The sequence below is a fragment of the Misgurnus anguillicaudatus genome, chromosome 22 (assembly GCF_027580225.2).
Source record: "Misgurnus anguillicaudatus chromosome 22, ASM2758022v2, whole genome shotgun sequence".
In the NCBI taxonomy this organism is placed as follows: Eukaryota; Metazoa; Chordata; class Actinopteri; order Cypriniformes; family Cobitidae; genus Misgurnus; species Misgurnus anguillicaudatus.
The window spans coordinates 33,574,872-33,595,317 of record NC_073358.2 but is presented as its reverse complement, the minus strand read 5'-3'; the positions used below and the strand labels follow the sequence as shown (position 1 = coordinate 33,595,317).

The 20,446-nt window shown below is 37.5% G+C and overlaps 2 protein-coding genes across 2 annotated transcripts in view; one reads left to right on the top strand and one right to left on the bottom strand.

Annotated features, from left to right (window-relative positions):
* Window positions 1-450: 450 nt before the first annotated feature.
* On the bottom strand, window positions 451-20,329 carry snx19a (sorting nexin 19a). Its single transcript, XM_073860753.1, is given in 12 exon segments — window positions 451-2,385; window positions 2,584-2,671; window positions 3,111-3,295; window positions 13,909-14,032; window positions 14,313-14,448; window positions 14,585-14,678; window positions 15,950-16,038; window positions 16,177-16,293; window positions 16,404-16,504; window positions 16,719-16,851; window positions 17,363-17,404; window positions 17,406-20,329. Coding segments are annotated over 12 exon segments (2,736 nt in total). The 5' UTR covers window positions 18,903-20,329; the 3' UTR covers window positions 451-2,255.
* Window positions 14,327-20,446, top strand: part of LOC129440191 (POU class 2 homeobox associating-factor 2) — a 25,392-nt gene continuing 19,272 nt past the window's right edge. The window contains exon 1 of the mRNA XM_073860754.1: window positions 14,327-14,429. The gene's annotated coding sequence lies outside the window, so the exon portion shown is untranslated. The remainder of the gene's footprint in view (window positions 14,430-20,446) is intronic.

The window sequence follows — 20,446 nt, the reverse complement described above, 5'->3', positions numbered from 1 at the left end:
CTAAAATAACAGGGTTCTTGGTGTCAACAAACCGAGCAATATCGTTATGCACCTTTAACGGTGCAGACTCAGTGCTATGTCGTTATCTGAATCCAGACTTTTCTAAAAAAAGAATGTAATTGTATGAAAACAACTTTTTCTAACACTTTTGAAAAAAAGGGCTTTCAAAAACATACAGAAGCTACGGTAGCGCGTTCTAGAGCAGTCTACTATCGAAACATGGTGATGCAAAATGGCAACTTCCATGTATGAGGCCTTGTGGTGTACACATAAAAATGGCTCACTCTAATGTAATTAAAATATAACAGTTCATTATGTAAGGTCTTTATACAATATAGTTATGCATAATATATTGCCTAAAGTTTACACACTGCACCTTTAAATAAATTCAAATCAGTTATTTTTCCTTCTAAAAAAGAATAGTGACTAAATAATGTACTACATTACCAGCAGTACATATGTCGTTTATTGGTTTCAAACAAACACATGGGACATAATAATATCCAAACAATGTATACTAGATTTGTATTCAGCAGTAATGTTCAAAAATCCCAATAAAGTCAGAAGATGAAATCAAGCCGGTATGTTGAATCATAAGCAAAAATGTACAACTGACTCACATCTTTGTTTTGTCTACAAACTACACAGGGCAGAGACTATTAAACATATTAAACAATTAAGAAGTAAGTCAATTTCCAGCAATGACAAATCTTATATTTGACAAATGCTAATATGAAGAATGTGAGAGCCTCTGTGTTTTTTTTTAGACGAGAAATTCCGGAAAATGTGTGCTTGGGTGTATCAGCTATAATATTTACAGGAATATTATGCACTAACATCATGCAATATGAGCACGCAATGCCACATGCATTAAGAAGCCTTGATCAGAAAAAACATTTGTTTCATTTCCCACAGGTATGACTGATGATAAAGTTTTGATATCATAAAGTTTCTGCTGATGCAAACAATGTGTAACGTCATAATGAAAAAATCATAAAAAGATAACGAGAAATATGTACTACAATCAGAAATAATAAAGAAACTAGAGACTATAAGTGTAAGTCATCATTTAATACAGATTTGTATATATATATATACATATATGAAGAGTTTGGTTCAAAAACGCAATAAATCCATTTTGGCAAATTTCGGTAAAAACGTGTTTTCTATACCAAGAAAGTGACAAGATGTTTTCTGTTACAAACTTTCACATAGCATCTTTAGGTTATAAAAACATAAAAATTCAAATCCATAACTTAATTTTCAAAGATTTATTATAAAAACAAATTATTTTTTTCACAACATGCAATAAATCCATGAAAAGTTTTTTTTTCACAATGCTATAAATCTATTGAATCAATAGCCTATATAAATGTGCATTTATCTTTGCCATTTTATATTCATTTAGTTGACTAGTGGTATACACTGATACAAAAATAAACATTAATGGCATTAATCAAAACACTTACTTTGTCATATAGTCATTGCTGCGTCGTCGCTTAATATTTTTTACAGCGATCAGCTGTAAAATGTTTTGGTCCTCCTCGATTTTCGTTGACTTTGAGTAAAATAATGTAAAGTTTTTTATAAGATCCCCTGGGGTCAATGTGTTAGCATGAGAAGCTTGATGCTGTCCGGAGAACAAGCACCCGTCTCCCGAGTGCCTCTTGCATAAATTATTAGATGTTGATGGCTTACGTTTCTTTCCCATCGCAGAAAACCATCACAGATTTATCAATGCCATTAAAGTAATATTTTGTTTTTGTTTGTTTGTTGATCACGATTCACGGAGTACAAAGTAGATGAGGAAAACTAGGACTCCGTGTATTCAACGCGCTGCCATTGTTTGTTTACATTGCGTGGAATGGTGCGCTGTAATTTGTGGAGCGGATTTATTGCATTCTGTAGAAAAGGAGGATTTGCGCTTATCGCGTTTTGGGAAAAAAGGGAGAAAAGATGATAACATGGCAGATATCGGATTTTGCGTAAAATTAAGAATTTACTTTTAAATACTGACCTGATATAATACTGATTCTGGCAGTAACTCATTTTTTTTTAAAAATGGCGTTTATCGCGGATATATACTGAACTTTAATCTAAAATGTTAGTTATGACAGTTAATACAACTATATAAATTCCCTATTCAAAACTTCAACGAAAGCAGCTGTTTGCAAGCCCAGCCAACTGATAAGCCAGACTGATAAAAGCAGATACAAATATCCTCAGTCTGAAACCATGGAAGAAACACAGTGTCCTCAGACAGATAATGGTATTCTATCTACATCCCCTGGAAGACTGTGAAATAAAGACCTCTGGAATGTCTGTTTGGAAATTTCTGGAATCAGGAACTCCAGCAGCAGGTCAAAGATACAGTAAACCAAGTGCCTGGAGAGTCCCATAAAAAACACATCAATGCAAACTTTGTAAGCCAGTTAGTCTCTGCTTGAGGATACGGTCTATATATATGCAATGAATTTTTAAGAAAAAAATTTAATTGTCAGTGTAAAATTCTTCTTTTTTTGGATAGAGGTTGACATTGTGATCTTATATAAATGTGAATTTATTTAGATTATACTGGAATACCTGTTGATACTGGGGTCCTGTACAGAGTCCACTACATGTTCCCAAACCAGCCTGCATTTCCCAGAGCCAAGCATGTCTGTAATTAACTCTACAATTCAAACACATATGGGGTGAATTCACTAAACACTTTAACCATTTCAGCATGCAAAAAAATCTTCAAAAAAGGCCTTACCAAGAGCTAAATGCGATGGCTGTGCCGTGAGTATTCAAATGAACCATTTATCATTCCTTTCAGTGCCAACAATGTAAATTAGTCTTTTTACAGAGTGTGTCTTTTTTTGAATGAGCGCTATTTACCTGGTGCAGTTAACGTTGCGTAAAAAGCAAACGGTAAACAGAAATTTGTTAAAGAGACGTTTAAGTATTTTCTATCGATCACACCAGGAGTATTTTACCAAATTATGTTCAAATGATGGATAAGAGGCCTAAATGTTTGTAAACGGGAACAAAGGTAAATGGATTCCTCAACTCATTATTTCTATATATCCATCTATTTAAGTCAATCTAATTTTGTGGTGTAAACTGACCTGGGAACAGCTCCATGAGGCACTGCACGCAATGGAGTCTGGTCTTTTCTATCTGCTCTGCACTTCTCTCTGGCCGTGGTCCCGCAGGCAGCTCACCTCTGGGCCACACTGCATTCTGGAGAACCCGTAGATAGATCACCCAGCATGATGTACTGGTCAGGTGGGCTATGCCTACCTCTAACCACCTGAGGAGGACAGGAATGCAGAATGGGCTTGAAGTTTCTAAGGGGTTTTCAATGAAATGTACAGATTTCTCAAATTTGGCAAGTGGATGTCATCTAGAGAAGTTGGTATGGAATGGAGATACAGTATTTAGATTAAACAGTAATGTCTGCAAATCAGCATTTAGTAAATAGAAATGACACACACACACACACACACACACACACACACACACACACACACACACACACATATATATATATTGTACATTTGGACACATGTATTCATACACATGTATTGCCTTTATACAAATGCTGTCACTGCGGCAGAACATTTCAAAAGGACACCTGTTTACCTAAAGTGTGCATATTATCTCACAGATACAGTATAATAACCTCTGCAGGACCCCGGTCCTCCTGGACCATGTTTGGATATCAAGCAAGCAACACTGCACCAAGTGTCCATAGCAAGCAACCAAAGTGAATGTTCACTTTTTCTTTGCTAACTTTGGAGCAGGACCTCTTATGAGCTCAACATATCATGTCGCCATGACTTTTCACCATTCTGCATTTAACTATCTTAGTGACATCCAGTTTAAGCCAAGATCTCAGTTACAACAGACTACAAAGCTTTTCGACAACTAAGTGCAGTCTTCTTTTGATACATAGCTGTGATAAATTGTGTCTCAAATGTCCACTGAATTAGGCTATAAGCTATTTACTGTCACTCCCGCGGGGATCCTGTCATCACTACCACTATCTTGCTCAGTCTGTTATTTACTTTTAAATCTCGTGGCTAATATTATGCAAACTTATCCTTACCACTAACGCAGATTTAAATGTCCCAAAAATCCCTGCAAAGGAAACACGATGAACTTCACAAGTGCATGTACAGGCCCCCAATACCATTGTGGGTCAGGAGGGACCAGTGTTCTCCAAACAGCTGGCTGAACATACAGGTATCCGTTTACTTTTGCTTTTCTTTGCTGTGTGGTGTACGTGATCTCTGTGTGCTTTGCATGTTGTGATGTGTAGCTGACAGTAGTGGAGTAGCCAAACAGGTCTCCAAGGTCGCATGCCACCTCTTCAGAAATAGTACACGGAGAAACGCTGAGACAGATGTAAACACGTATAAATTTGTTGAAATTAATACACATACGCTGACACACATTTCTTAAAAGACAAAAAGATGTGCGATTCAGACAATGCCTTCATTGAATAAACAGACGTAAGTGCACACACACACACACACAGACTTAACAAACAGGTGTGCCTAACAGTCGAGATCAGGAAAAAGTAGGTCAACCTTCAGCAGACCTGATCACAATAGACATTGGTTATTGTGCAGAGTAACAAAAAACCCATTCAATGAACTGAAGAGCACATACACAACTGGTACAACATGTGACCCAGTCTATGAAAACAGAGGAACAACTTTCTGATCTCGTGAAGGGTTCTGGCTAGAGGGGATACAGCTATACGACCAAATCTCGTGAGATGTAGGGTTCATGTATTTTCACATACTTAATACGTTTTTATACAGGTGTTTTTTAGTTATTTTACAAAGATAAACTGTATTTTAAAATAATATTACCGTATAAATACAGAGCAATTTAATAAAATAACTAATAAAAGCCGTATATTTACAGGGATTGACCTGAAAAGTAGTTGTATTTCATGTATTTTCACATAATTTATCTGTTTTTCTACAGTTTTATAACAATTATTAACAGTAATATTCTGTAATTTAATGAATTGGGACTGTAAAAGATTCTCTGTATTTTTACGGTTTTTGTATGTAATTTTGAAAAACTTTTTTTACCGTAATTTGACGGAATTTCTCTGGCGACTTTGCTGCCAGAGATTTACCGTTTTTTTACGGATTTTTTTTTACAGTGTAGAGTTAGGTTTGGGAGGAGAATTGGGATGAAAAACAGCGGGATTTAGGCTGTAGTTGTATCCTATCTAGCCACAACCTTTGTGAAGCCAATACGGAGTGACTTAAACTGCAATTCACCCACTGGCTGCTAGAGACTGGTTTCAAAAGTTATTCAATCCCATAGTACTCATTGTCATGTTCAAGTAACCAATTTGAAATGATTTGAGATTTGTGACATGGTGCATTATCCTGCTGGAAGTACCCATCAGAAGATGGGTACATGGTGGCAGAGTCCTGCAACTGGTCGGGTATAAAAGTGTCTCCAACTGGTGGATTGTGACATTCCTAAAATTCACGGGCGGGGCCGCGGGCGGATAATTAACTCTGCACGGGCGGGTAGTAGTGCAAATGAAAATATGTGCAAAATTTGTATGTCTAAGGATGTGCACACCAAACTTTGAAACATGGCTGTTTTTTCAGCCAAGCGCTTTTTAGCTGTGATACTTAAGCTGTGAGCCGGTTGGTTGTTGTGATACTTGTCCCGCCCTTCCTCCACTGTGATTGGACGGCCGTGTGACAACTGACAACTGACATTGACGAGTGGAGCATTTCACCCAAACTTTAATCTCTTTCAACTCTCGACGCTCAGCGCCGAGCGCGGAAAAAACGCTGACCGCCGGCTTAATTACCATTACACGCGGAACATATATGACATTTGACCCATCACGTCACCACCACTACAACAGTGCGCAACCAGTTTGTTGATTCTTCTCGTAGCCTAGTTGGAGCGAGCGTTGCAGGACTCTGGCATAAAGTTTTGCTGTTTATAGCCGGAAGCTGAATGTCTTCTCTTAGAAAGCATTTCGAGACGAGACTTAGGAGCACAGCAGGGGTTGTGTAGGTAGGTTGTTCTTTTTCTTGTTTTTATATTAATATGTCTATTTCTGTATAGTTATCAGGTTCCATTTATGCCGATAGGCTACTTAAATGGCACAAAACAGAGCGCACTTTAGCCTGTTTCATTAGCCTATTCATGACGCTGTTGTGATGTTGAGAGAGGTACGAGATAAAAAATAAAGCACTTTAATTGGAATGATTTTAGCTTGTGTGATTTATGCGTGTTCGGGTACGGGTCGGGTAACGGGCCAAATATTAACGGGTCCGGGCGGGTGCGGATTTCATTTTGATATTATCACGGGTGACGGGTCGGATCTGGTGCTGAACTTTGCAGGTACGGACGGACACGGGTCTCCAAAAATGGACCCGTGCAGGACTCTGCATGGTGGTCATAAAGGGATGGACATGGTCAGAAACAATGCTCAGGTAGGCCGTGGCATTTAAACGATGTCCAATTGGCACTAAGGGGGCTAAAGTGCGCCAAGAAAACATCCCCCAAACCATTACACCATTGCATTAATGAGAAATTGAACAGGTGTTTCTAATAATCCTTTAGGTGAGTGTATATATACGCAGCCGCCACGCAACAGATACGCCACGCAGCCGGTGTGAATCGGCCCTAAAGGTACAAAGCTGTCACTGGTGCAGTACCATTTACAAAAGGTCCTAATATGTAGCATTTAGGTATGTATCTTTGAACGCCAATATGTACCTTTGAAGTACTAATATGCCCTCTTTGGGTACAAAGGTGTACCTTTTTGCAAGGGTACTGTCCCAGTGACAACTTTTGTACCTTAATTTCTGAAAGTGTGCCCAGAAGAAGAATTGTTTATAAGGTGCAAGAGTTTTTTTTACCCATTTTTTTAAAATGTGTTTGTTACTTTATCACCAAAAACCATTTAATAATGGGCTATAGAGCCAATTAATCAACATATTTTAAACCTTCAAACTTTGTTTTAGCATTCAGTAACAGAAAAAAACAGACACTACAAAAAAAATCACAGAGCTCCACTAAAGGTCTATGGTGTCTACTGTGCTCCACTGGCTGAACAGCAATCTAGTCTCTGCTTTCGCCTTCAACAGAGTTGATTTATTAAATCTGATTACCTGTCAGACAGAATCAGACGATTTTGCAGATAATTTTAACCAAATTTCAAATGTTTGACAACAAAATATGCAGCTGTTTGAAGAATAGCAATTTTGACATATGAGCTAAATAAGACTGAATTGCTTGTTTTGAAAGATACGAAAATATGAGGTTTAGAAGGCACACATCAGGAACCTTAATAACGTGTGCTGCCCCCTTTTGGTAGAATGTGGAGCAACATGTTTTGCATATCAGACTTACCAACACCTATTACTCTGCACATCTGGTAATTATGCGGACCTCAATGATGTTTACATGAAGATATTTGCAATTTATGCTATTTGTCCATTGAACGGTTACCAGCTAGAAGTACCTGTATCTCGACATTTGACCAGAGATTTTCAAGATATTGTCTAAGAAAGTTTAGGTGTTAAGTGGTGCACATCTGTCCAGGATTATTTTCTTAGAGTGCACATCTGGAGAATGTCTGATTGATGTGGTCAGACAACAGTGGTTCTCTGCAACCACAAAAAATATTGAAACAAAAAAATGCATAATTGCATGATCTTCTTCGGTAACTGTTTATATAACTAACTATATGGTTAACTTACAAGCGCAACATTAAAACATTAATCAGAAAGGTTGAAGGTGAAAAAAAAATCTCACAGGAACACACACAGATGCAAATGAACCGAGCCAAGATGTTCTTGTGGTGACATGAGGTCTGCTGCAGAAATATACAACCATGCCATCACATTAAACAGGCATCTCCAAATCCAGCTACCAGATGAAACAGGATCTAGTTTAGTACTGAAATCAAAATGGCCAACACATCATAACCCGGTGACTTCATGACATAACAACAACATTTAGCACATTTGATGCCTGCGTTTGGCTTTCATTTCTAGTGGGACATTTTATTCTCAGACAGCACCCTGTTGACAAAGAAATTGAGCATTTTGTCGGTCTGATGTGGTTTACATTATGATAATGAAGTTAGAAAGAGCAGAATTTCAATACAATTTTCGATTATATAATGTATGAATAAACATCTTATTTCATTGCTAAAAAACAACGTTATTTTGTGTATTTCGTATAATACAATGTGTTTGCATGGTTTATGGTTAAAAACACATTATTTCCACATACCGTACATTTTTGTAGCTCCAGATTTCCCTCCCTTCCTGAAACACACGGATTCAAGTAGAAAACTCATCGATTTAAAAAGCACTGTGTCCCTGATTTGACCAGCTAATCTGTACGTTGTGATTGGCCTGAATACCTTTCATGTCAGCCGGAAATGTGACGCTCCTTACCATGTTTAAAAGATTCGGTCACAATGCAATGCTAACAGGAGTTAACTTACAGGCTGTGAGTCCAAAGTTATGATAACGCCGGTCTTGTCTACATCACCAATCCCAGGAAGTAAACTGATGCTTAGAATCCATGTGTTTGTTGTAGTCCAAGAAAGAGATTTACATTGGAGACGATAACTAGCGTCATTGTTTACTTTGGGGTAGGTACATTTTGAATGTTGTTAACATGTACTAATACACACTTACACACCAAAGGAAATTTAAAATCGCGAATTGGTGCTCTTTAATATTCCCATACAATACATGTTAATATACTGCATGAAAATATTAATAAAATATATGTGGACATATCTATGATATGCATACAGTAATAGTTTCACTATGTATTGGTTTGTCACCTAATCTAACATTTTTATTCATCCATATTCTTTTTATTTTTATGTTACATATGCTGTATGAAAGTATTTGGAAAAATAAAGTACAGTATGTTGCATATAGTATTTGTACAAGTATGTGACATACTTGCGTACCTGTGAAATCCATACATGGATTGTAACTTGTTTACACACCTGTGTATATGGCCTGTCTGATGCGTTTGCGTCTGCATATTATTAAGGCAACTGTTAACTTTTCTTTACAACGTTATGATTCAAAACACACTGCTACAAACCACTGCCATTAAATTAACAGTTCGCCCAAAGCAGAAAAATTCTGTCACCCTAATCACCAGAAGTTGATGCTGCATTGACGTAACTGACAATCAACCTAACTCCTCATTTTTGTTTTTAAGGAAGAAAAAATATGAAATCAGGACGGAACAACGTCAATGAGAATATTGTGACAACACTTTTTGATTTTGAGTAACATATTACTTCATAATAAGTCTTTTTCAGGGCAAAGTGTGTCATAAAGCATGAACAGAGTGTGCTGAATGCTAGGCACATCACACCCACTGGGCACACAAGTGAGGGAGGCAAATGAACCAGGACTGTTAGGTAATAAGCCTATATGAAGATCTTCCATTCCCAGATTTGCCAATACATGCATTGAACCACAGAGAGCTGTAAGTTACCAGATTCCTTTCCTGCTAAGCCCCAGCAAACTACCCTGCTTGGGACCTGCCAATGTTTTGTTGGGGTGAGTGCTTTCATGATTATCCTGCGGTAATTTTCCCACTTGAAAAAATAGCCATTCAGGGACCAATGATTCAGTGTAAAACCAGACGGATATACACACGCCCGCAAACAGTTTGAAAATGTATTGCCAAAACTAAACAAACTAAACGATAAACTAAACATTACTGGCAAATGGTAAAGTCAGTCTTATAGCATGATATATGCGAGGGAGCCATATGAACTGTCTTGAAATGTTTTGTAAATTAGCTTGAAGTAAATATAGATATAAAAATAAAGTTTAAAAAACTTAAGCTAATTCAACTTTCTTTTTATAATGTATAGCAAATCCTCACTAGTCAAGAAAATTTAAATGAACTGTAAATTTGTTGATTGAACTTCAAATTTTAAGTGCAATAAGGATTTTTTACATTGTACAATACACATGCCAGTACTCTTATCATGACAACTTTCTGTTCATTTCATTTCCATAGTTTAGGTCAAAATAGCACACACGTGTCTTATCTAGACTTAGTCACACCTTTTGAATCAAAATTTAAAGCTCTTATATTGGCTGTTGGAGATAAATAGAGCTCCGCATTGCAATCTTTTAGCATGTCACAACAGCCTTGCCATATATCTGGCCAATGCTAGGAGGATGGAGAGAGAAGGTCAGTGAAATTTGAAAAAATGGAAAGAACTGAAAATAAATTCAACTGAGATCTGACAATCGTCCATGACAAGGCTGAGACTGCATTATTGTAATAGGTTTGTTCAGCAACAAATGCAATGCTTTCAAATCTGCAATCTTGTCAATACCTCAATGTGTGCGTGAATTGAAGCACAATTTTAAGATGCATCAGAAGCAAAATAAAGGTTCAGACTGATAGATATTTATCTAGGCACTCAATGACCTTGACCTTCAAGACATCCCCGTATCCAGTTACCAGTGAGGCAATCTGTGCAAATAACCTCTGTGCACATTTCACACATTTCAAATCCAACTAAACTACCACCCCTTCCCAAATCCAGCCCCAGAACATTCCGTTCGCCGTTTTTAGAGGAAGTATTCCTTTCAAAGTACAGTGATCCTTATTATACTTAGCATCACTTATTTAACTAACCCCAAACCACATAAACACCCACACTTAAGCGGAAAAACATGCAGGAGTAATTGCACATTGAAGCATTAAGACGATGTCATGTGGAGAAAATAGCTTTAGGTTCAGCTGACATAAGATGCTGATTTTAACCTGGCTAATTAACACCTGTCCTGCTCTGATGATCTCATACAGACAAGGGAAGCATCAACTGCCACAACCTTAGGACCATCCTAATATAACCCTCCAGAAAAAAAAGATATTTGGCTTGAGTGTATCCCGCTTTAATAAGGGCGAGGCCAAAATCCTAACTTTATCCCAAACCTAAATACGGCAATGCGAGAAACACATGCACGGAGTGACCAGACGAGGCTTTTGAAAAGAGAACCACGGACACAAATGCAGGGTTATTTTCAACCCAGCGTTGGGTCAAAAAGGAACGAACACTCCATTTGAGTTGCAATTTAGCCTATGCTGGGTTGTTTTAACCCATTGCTGGGTTAAATACAGGATAAACATTTTCTTGTTTATTTCTACAGTATGATGGGTTGAATATAACCTCACATTTTTAGAGTAAAAAATAACACTGATCATCTGCTTGTACTTCTGATTACGTTTACAACAATTAAGGCCACAATCTTTCTCTTGCAAAAATAAAAAATGTAAGGTTTCACTACAAATAAAAAAACATGGTAAATATAGTTGAATCATGCTTTCCAGTCCCTCCAGAAAAACGCGATAATGCGATCGAATGATTCAATGCATAATCAGCCAAAGTCTGCATATTTATTTATTTTTAAAAAGCCACACTTTCGCAGCATAAATTTCCATGCGCAAAATATGTGGGGCTTGCATGATTTCATAATCCCCGCATTTTCGTAGCAAAAATCACATATATTTTAACGGAAAGTTGAAAAATGTTGCATTTACTTCACACAAGTGCAGCCATGTCCCCTGTTCTCATGGGAACGTTATGAAGTGACGTGATTATGTGACGTGAACATCATTGAAAAGCTCCCGCAATTTTTGCAAGTTCCCGCAATTTCATTGCATTAAATTGCATAAATATCCTGCATATTCCATCGCATTTTTTAAGAAAACGTGCCATAAGATCAAAGATTTTTGCCCGCAACAATCACAAAAAAAACAGCCGTTTTTCTGGAACCATATAATTCAACCCTATATCACCCAATTACGTGACTATTTCACGTATGGACCAACGTAAAAATGTCACGTTTTGCCGCGTTTGAACATAAGCATGTCACGCTTTTCTGTTTGTGTCACTGTCACGTATTGGTTACTCAACTTTTCAAAACATTGTCGCTTCGGTTTAGGGTTAGATTTGGTGCTTGCGTTATATGTCACTTTAAGTTTTTGTCACTTTAAGTATTGGTTTATAAAAAAAAAGATACAAGACTTATTCTTTTATATTTTCTAAACTTTAACCAATTGTCGCCTGACGTTGGGGTTAGAGTTTGTTTAGGTAAGGATGTCATTTTATGTAAATCTAACCCTAAACCGAAGCGACAATGGTAAGAAATTAGGACAAAAAAGTTGAGTAACCAATACGTGACAGTGACACAAACAGAAAAGCGTGACATGCTCACGTTCAAACGCTCACTGTTGCCCTCAAACAAACATCAGCACTGGCTCATAAAGTAAAATCTGTTTTCGTGAGAAGGACAAAAGCATGTGTGAACACACCCAGAATTACCGGTAGATACTTCCCTCAGTATTAAGCTTTACATAGTGGAAAAGACTATCAAATTGAAAAGGTGATCAGACAGCTGACAGGCAAGAAGAGATATCACCATGTTCATAATATTAGAAATTTCAATAAGGGTCCAAGCTAAGCACTCGCTAAGTTTCAAATGCAGGTTTAAATTGGTTTCTCATTGGTCAGTTTTCTCATTTTTACCTGCCACTGATGAAGAGTTCATTTTAGACCCTGCCTACAGCATCCAAAAGAGGAACTGTCTGACAGTCTCTGGAAATGTAGACATTTGTGACCCTGCATCTGAAAACCCAGCTAAAGTTATTATTTGTGATTTATTTATTGTTTTCTACATAAAATCATCTCACATAATGTAAAGAGGATTCTGTGAAAATATTTATCTTATTTAAAATATTTATTTATCTTTTTAATATTGACTGAGAAAGGTCATGATTGAAATCAATGTGAAATCAAACGTTAATGCTCCCAATTAAATTTCATAGACACGATCACATATAGTCTATCAGGACCAGGACCAATCGGTCACCTCCTATTTTATACCTAAACTATCAAAGCATGTGTACACCAGATGCCTTGCTGAAACATCTCTCACAGAGTTCATTACAGAGTTCACAGGGTCCTTATCTACGCTAAATACAGATTAATAAACTAAAAGTCTAATTAAACTTGGGATAATAAAGAAAACGGGGCATCCCGGCCATGAGGTCTGTTCAGAACGCCCTGCTATTTTTTCATCATCATCGCTTCTCTAAATTATTTTGACAGCTTACACATGCCGGGCCTACACAAATGACGCAAGGCTCTCAAACCAGCTGCAATCACGTTTGGATAACTGGCCAGTTATCACTCAGCCCAGCTGCGGTCCAATCAACTTCTTCCACTTCCCATCCATTACTTTTAATTGGGTGGAGCACAGCAGACACGAGAAGCTCGGCTTTTTGCGCATTCCAAGAATATTTCTGACTTTCCGTCTGACGGAGATTGATGAATCACAATTAAACTATGTCCAGCGTCAGCTACAAGTCATAACAATGTTCAGTTATGATTATAATTTGTCACAGCACTGCCTAATTTTCCTGTTTATTTCAAACATAACATGATCTTACTTTTCCAATATATATATTTTTTGATTAAGTGCTTAAAATGAGCAGGTATACACAGTCCTGAGTTACTTTACATTTATGCATTTGCCAGATGCTTTTTTTCCAAAGCGACTTACAGTGCATTTAAGGTACATGTGATTATATGGGAATCAAACCCATGACTTTTTGCACTGTTTGCGCAATGCTACCAATTGAGCTATAGCAACACTAGGGGCAGCCTTCTAATTTTCCTAATTAGTAAAAACCAAAAAAATAATAATTCAGTTAAATGACTGACTGAATAAATAAATTCAAACTCTGTACACAAGGATCAGACTAAACATACCCTAAGAACTCAACAACACTTTATCACTGCTGACTAGCAATATGTGTCTGGATTAGTTTAGAGTGTTATGGTGTGTAGCCAACCTTTCAATAAAAGTGCCAAAGAGCAGTCTGATGGTTTTCTGGATGTTTTCTGTACACAGCCAGCTCCACCTGTCCTTCATCAGCAAACACAAGATATTCAGAGCGATGTCCGCCAGTGCCGTGTCTGTGCCATCATACAGTAAACACACAGATGTGTAAAATTTGCCAATCACATCATATGATGTTCTTACATTAAAAAAAATCAAAACTAAACTCTTTGTCATAAAAATGCATTATGTGAATCTCTATTTAGTGTGACTGAGTGGTACTGCCCTCTCCTGTATAAGGTGGTGTATATCATCATACAAGTTAATGCGTTGTATTTCAAGGTTAAAGATAATTGTTTTTTTCTAAACCATGTGAAAATGATAGAAACTGTCTTCTATAGTTCTTAGCCAAATTACCTGTTCCTCTTTCTTTCTTTTCCACAGGTTTCTGTGCCTCTTTGTTCCTCAGTTGACTCTTGAAAACACCATCCAACTGCATCTCCTGCTCCTTCAAAAAACCCTCCAGATCTGATAGTGAGAACCCTCTAAGAACCTACAGAAAACAGAGAAATATGCTAATATATGCCAAGGTTCAAAATCAACATTTAACTATATTAATTTACAGTTGGATTGGGCATGGACATTTGTATTTCAGTATTTTTGTGATTTTGTGTAATACGGAAACTTACTGGGCAGTGTTCACTAAATGAGTATGACACTTTAGGTCCCAGGTCTGGGACATTAAGCGTTGGAGCAATTTTACTGGAGAATCTCAGACGGGGCCTGAAATATGAAAGCATATATGTGACTTTACAAACAATAGAATTGAACTGATTGAATGTGAAATCCAAGATAAAGATTAGGAGATTAGGAGCATCAAATTTTGATTTTTCACTCAACATTAAGATATCAAGGTTATCAGTGGCGGCCCGTTACTGCTCTTCCGAGGGGCGCAAATTGAAAATATGTGTTCGGAGTGTCGTGTGTTGCTCGTGTTTTGAAAATATGTTTGTTGCTTCATGTGAACCATGTGCATCACGTGTTTTGTCAAAATAAGTGCCTGCTGCACACGCGTCAAAACCGTTAAAAGAGACACTCACGTTCACAAAATACACGCAAGACACTCCCTTAAAGGGACATTCCACTTTTTTTGAAAATATGCTCATTTTCCAGCTCCCCTAGAGTTAAACATTTGACTGATTCTCAAACTGGCGTAATAATCAAGAACTTTGCGGATGTAACATGCTGTAGCAGCGTAGTGATATTACGCACTGCCCGAAAATAGTCCCCTGCTATTGAAAGTAACCAAGGGGACTATTTTCGGGCAGTGCATAATATTCTTACGCCTGCTGCAGCCATGTTACAGCAGCAAAGTCCTTGATTATTACACCAGTTTAAGAGTATAGTTCCTAGCCATATCGGCCTAGAAAATCGCAGCTTTTAATTTTTCGTCAGTCTTAGTACACAATGTAACTACAGAAGAGTCAAGTTTTAAATAGGAAAATATTGAAACTCTTCAGTTATTTTTTAGTGAGATGCTAATGGTCTAATCAGATTCAATGGATTGTGCTAAGCTATGCTAAAAGTGCTAGCGCCAGACCCAGAGATCAGCTGAATGGATTCCAAAATGGTAAGAATCAAATGTTTAACTCTAGAGGAGCTGGAAAATGAGCATATTTTCAAAAAATTGTAATGTCCCTTTAACAGTAAACTCTGATTACGCATGAGATTAAGTGAGTATCTGGCAAACGCAAGCTTCTTTTTTTCCATAATCCCCTTAGACGCGTCTGCAGCAGGCACTTTTTTTTTACAAGACACGTGATGCACATAGGTTCACTCAACGCGCCGAACACATATTTTAAAATGACAAACCACACACATGACGGGCTACATACATTTTGTGACGAACTTCGCATCGTGCGCCCTCAAATAAAGAAGTCACTGGCCGCCAATTAAGGTTATATTTTCACAGAATGTTCTTTACATCATTTTATGAAGAAAATGGTGAATCACACAAAAAATATTCATGTTTGTCAGGTGTCATGGATTCTCACTTTCTCTGTTGCTCTCCTTCCTCTGTGGGGCTCTGGGGCTCCGAGCGTGGGAATGTCGTCTTTAAAGTGTCAACTATGTTCTCCACCATCTGTCGGCAGAAAATATCATACATACAGACAAGCAAGCAAAAACACAAAAAAGACAGAAAAATGTTACACAGATAATCTTCTCAGTCCTTTCTAAGCATTTAGTAAAAACCACACGGTTGAAATCATTTTAGCATCACCTTGTCTATACGTGAACTTGATGGTTTCTTCTGGAAAGCTGTTCTGGCATCAGTGTTGAGTGCAAGGAACTCGCGTACTTCCTCACTGTTGGCTGCCTCCGGAATGGCACAGAGTTTCTGCAAGAGTGGAAAAACAAGGTGCGAGGGAGACCATGTCCAGGTTTTCGTATAAAAGTCACATTTCATCAGTCAATGCCTAGTTTTATCAGTGAAGGCAAATCTGTTACCGTGAGGAATGATTCCAGCTGGCTTCTCCTGGCTTCCACTTTGTCTGTGTCTGTGTTGCTGAAGGGAAGGTCTGGAAACAGTTTCTTTGGACCTTTGACATCTAAAATATGATCACACGTTTCTATTAAGGCACCAGACTAGCAAAATGACATTTATATACAAGTTAACATCTCAGTGCAGTATAGATATTTAGACATTTATATTTACAAGCACGTGTACTTTACATTTTTTATTTTGTAAATGTAATGCTGGCAATGTAAAGTCTGAAATATTGGGTTACGTTCATTTGAAGGCGTAAGTTTAAAATGTCTTACTTTTAATAACCTTTTTGAGATCAGGTCTTTCCTCCAAACGTGATTGCAGATTTAGGAACTCACTATAGCGCCGTTTTACAGTGCGATATGTGACAGGTTGATCAGTGGTTGACCCCTCTACAGCAGCTTTATACTACAGTACAAACACAAAAACAGAAATCACTGAATCAGCATGTAAAATTCATTGCTGGGCAAAGATTAATCTCGATTAATCGCGATTAATCGCAGACATAATAAAAATGTGTGTGTGTGTGTGTACTGTGTTTAATTATTATGTATATTTAACCACACACACATGCATATATTAATTTCATTTTTTTATTCATATATATATATATATATATATATATATATTATATATATATAAATATAAATATTTTAAATATATATTTTTATATATTCTATTTTATATGTATAAATAAAAAATATATATATATGTAAATGTTTCTTAAATACATACATGAATGTGTATGTATTTATATACATAATAATTACACACAGCACACACTCATATATTATGCAAAAAATCACTTTTAATTTGGATGCGATTAATCTTGATTAATCTTTGCCCAGCACTATGTGAATATGGTCAATTATTTATTTTTTAAATGTAACACATTTATATGTAAGCATGGTAATCTCACCTTTACAATGTAAAGAGTATAAGCATAAGTGTCGTTGCTTTTTTTGCGTTTTGACTTTGATAGTCCCACTAATTTGCAAGTTTTGAATCGTTACTGGTCCATCTACACTTCCTTGGCTTTCTGTACCGAATGAATCCAAGTGATTTAGTGGTCCAACTGCTGACTCTTCCACAGTTCTCTCAGGCCGCGAAGGGGGCTCTGAAATTATGTTTCGCTTAAAACACTTCCCTAAACGGCACAATGTGTCCTCCTCCAAACCAACCAAGCCACAAAAATCTGAAGGACATATGCAGTCACAGAAATTCTCTATCGAATCCTCTTCTGATTCAGTTTGTCTTATAGACTCAATAGATGACTTCCTGCCTTCAGAAGAAGGTGATTCCAAGTCACAGTCAGTGTGTCCGTAAAGACGGCTGGTGCGGTACGGAGATTGAAGGACCTTGGCTGTATTTTGGATTATTCTCTTTGGAAAAAGCATTTCTGAGCTTTTCCTTCTTTGCACATTTTCACTGGATGACCATTGACTGTGAAAACTTGATTCAGAAGAATCATGGAGGGGAGCTGTAGATACAGACCAAGCTGTCTGCATGCTGGAGGTTTCTGGACAGTCAAAAGCAATCGGGGGGTCACGTTTCCAAAAGCTGCTATGGGATTCCTCCAGGTGTGCTGGAGGCAATTGCTGTGGGCTTACACAGAGTGTTTCTTCTTTGTCAGTGGACTTGGTGAACACGTCCACAATCATCTGATTTAACCAATCTGGATTGGATATTCTTGTCACTAGGGGCAGAAGAACATTACATGTAATGAGCTCTCTCACCATGTACCGGCCTGTTCGTGTTTCCAGGTGAGACTGTGAAATGAGGACATGCATGAGGAGATCTACTAGTGCTCTAGAGTAGGAAAGCTGGGTAGCTTGACTGGCCAGTGCAGGGTGAGGCAGGTCAACTTTACTGTAAAAACTCCACAGTGTGGAGCTATTGCCTTCCGTTTCTTTTTGGTGAGATTCATTCAGCTGGAGCTGCTTGGCATGGCCGAAGCTCTGCAGATGGCAACCACAAAGCTCAAGAATCCTGTGAGCCAGTTCCCTTCTGTCCACCAGCTTTGCCCTCCTCTTTAATTCCCCAGCAGCTTCCAGCATAGCATTCCTCACCTCCCATTCAAACTCACCCCCTCCTATTGAAACAAAACTACTGTACCAGGATGACACAAAGTCCCGCACAGCCTTATCGATGGCACTCTGAATCTCCCAGTCCAGTTTTCGCTCACTTTCTGTGGAAGTGTGAGCCTGAGGAGAGTCATCTATCAGGGGGAGGAAATGCTCCAAGTGAAGGAGGCTGTCGGCATCCAAAGCAACGCGAGATCCCAGCCATCCACCCAGCACTACCAAAAGGCTGGTAAAGATGCACAGTAGCCATACGTTCACCAGAAGGTGGAATAGCACCAACCATGTGATCAAAACTACAACTCCCAGAATGCTTCTCTGTCCCAGTACTTCAGAGAGAGTCCGTGGATTTGTCTCAGGATTCTCAACACCAGGCATTTTTGGATTGTGATGAACTGATTACAAATAAATAATATCATCATAAACATATACGCTAAACCAGTGGTTCTCAAACTTTTTCAGCGTGCGGCCCCCCTTGTATACGGTGCATAACTTCGCACCCCCCCAAAGAAAATGTATGACAATTTTGTTCTAAAACGTAACATTTAAATTGGACAAAAAATATTAAACTATACAAAGTAATGCTGTTGGTTAGTAGGGCTGGGTATTGAGTCAGATGTTCCAGATCAATTCGAGTTCGATTCACAAGCTATTAAATCAATTCTCCTTTCGATTCCGATTCTCGGATCGATTTTTATGCTTAATTATGGATTCGACTCAATGAATATAGATTTAATACAAATACATATTTATAAAAAAAGAACAGTGAACATAAGATTACAAGTGGGTAATTAATATAAAAGAAATTAAGAGCCACAAACCTGTATATTAAACTCTTTTACACTTGGTTACATTAAAACAGAACCCATTTTAAATGCATACAATTATGTTAAATACAGTACAATTTTGATGCAAGATGAAAAATGTATGCTGAAAAAAGTCAGAACAGTCGCATTCCTTGATCAAACAGGATTAGGTTATTTCATTTGTTTAAAAATCGATTCGTGGCCTTTGAGAATTGATTTTGAATCGACCACGTTAAAAAGAAACTATTAATCAAAAAATAGTTTTTTCCCAGCCCTATTGGTTAGTAGACTTATTTTTTTTTTTAGGTTTAATTACCAGAATTCAAGATAGATTAATGTATTTTATTAAATGTCATAAAACTGGGACCCCCTTGGCACCATCTTGCGGCCCCCAGTTTGAGAACCATTGGGCTAAACAATACAAAATTATCAAAATTCTTAAAAAAAAAATGGGTTGATCTAAAGTTATCATGTTGCAATTTTTGAAATACATAAATGAATGGCCTATAAAATGTTTTGATAACAAATAATTTTTTAATTTTTACCTTAACTTACATAGTGTCATAAAGACGCTTTTATGTAAATGCACTAAAACTGAAATATAAAATTGATATATAATAGAAAACATAGGTTTAAGGGGAAAACTTACTGTTTCAGTGAGGTATTTTACTGGAAGGGCACAATTTCTGATGATCAATAAAATATCATTAACTGGCACATCATTCGATGCTTCAAAAAGTCTTCAGAGATATGCACAAAACGCAGTTTAAAAACATGATGACAGCAAAGAACTGTGTTGTCGGTGCTATAGTATCAGCACTGACGTTGGTCTAATCTACTTGACTATAATTGGATTATCTAGTAACACTGGACACCACACACCGAACACGTGCGCAACAACGTGTTCTTATCTCTTCTAAGACTTTATCATCAACGGTGAGAGGAGTACACCGATCTTAAATCAGAATTTCCTTCGTGCCTTGTCATTATTTGCTCTTTCTTCAAAGAGTCTTCAAAGCCATTTGAATCCCAAAATCCGACTCAACGTCGCCCTCTACAACAGCCGCCGTGAAGTTCATAAGGTGAATATAGTGAATGTATGTGTAATATTTTTCA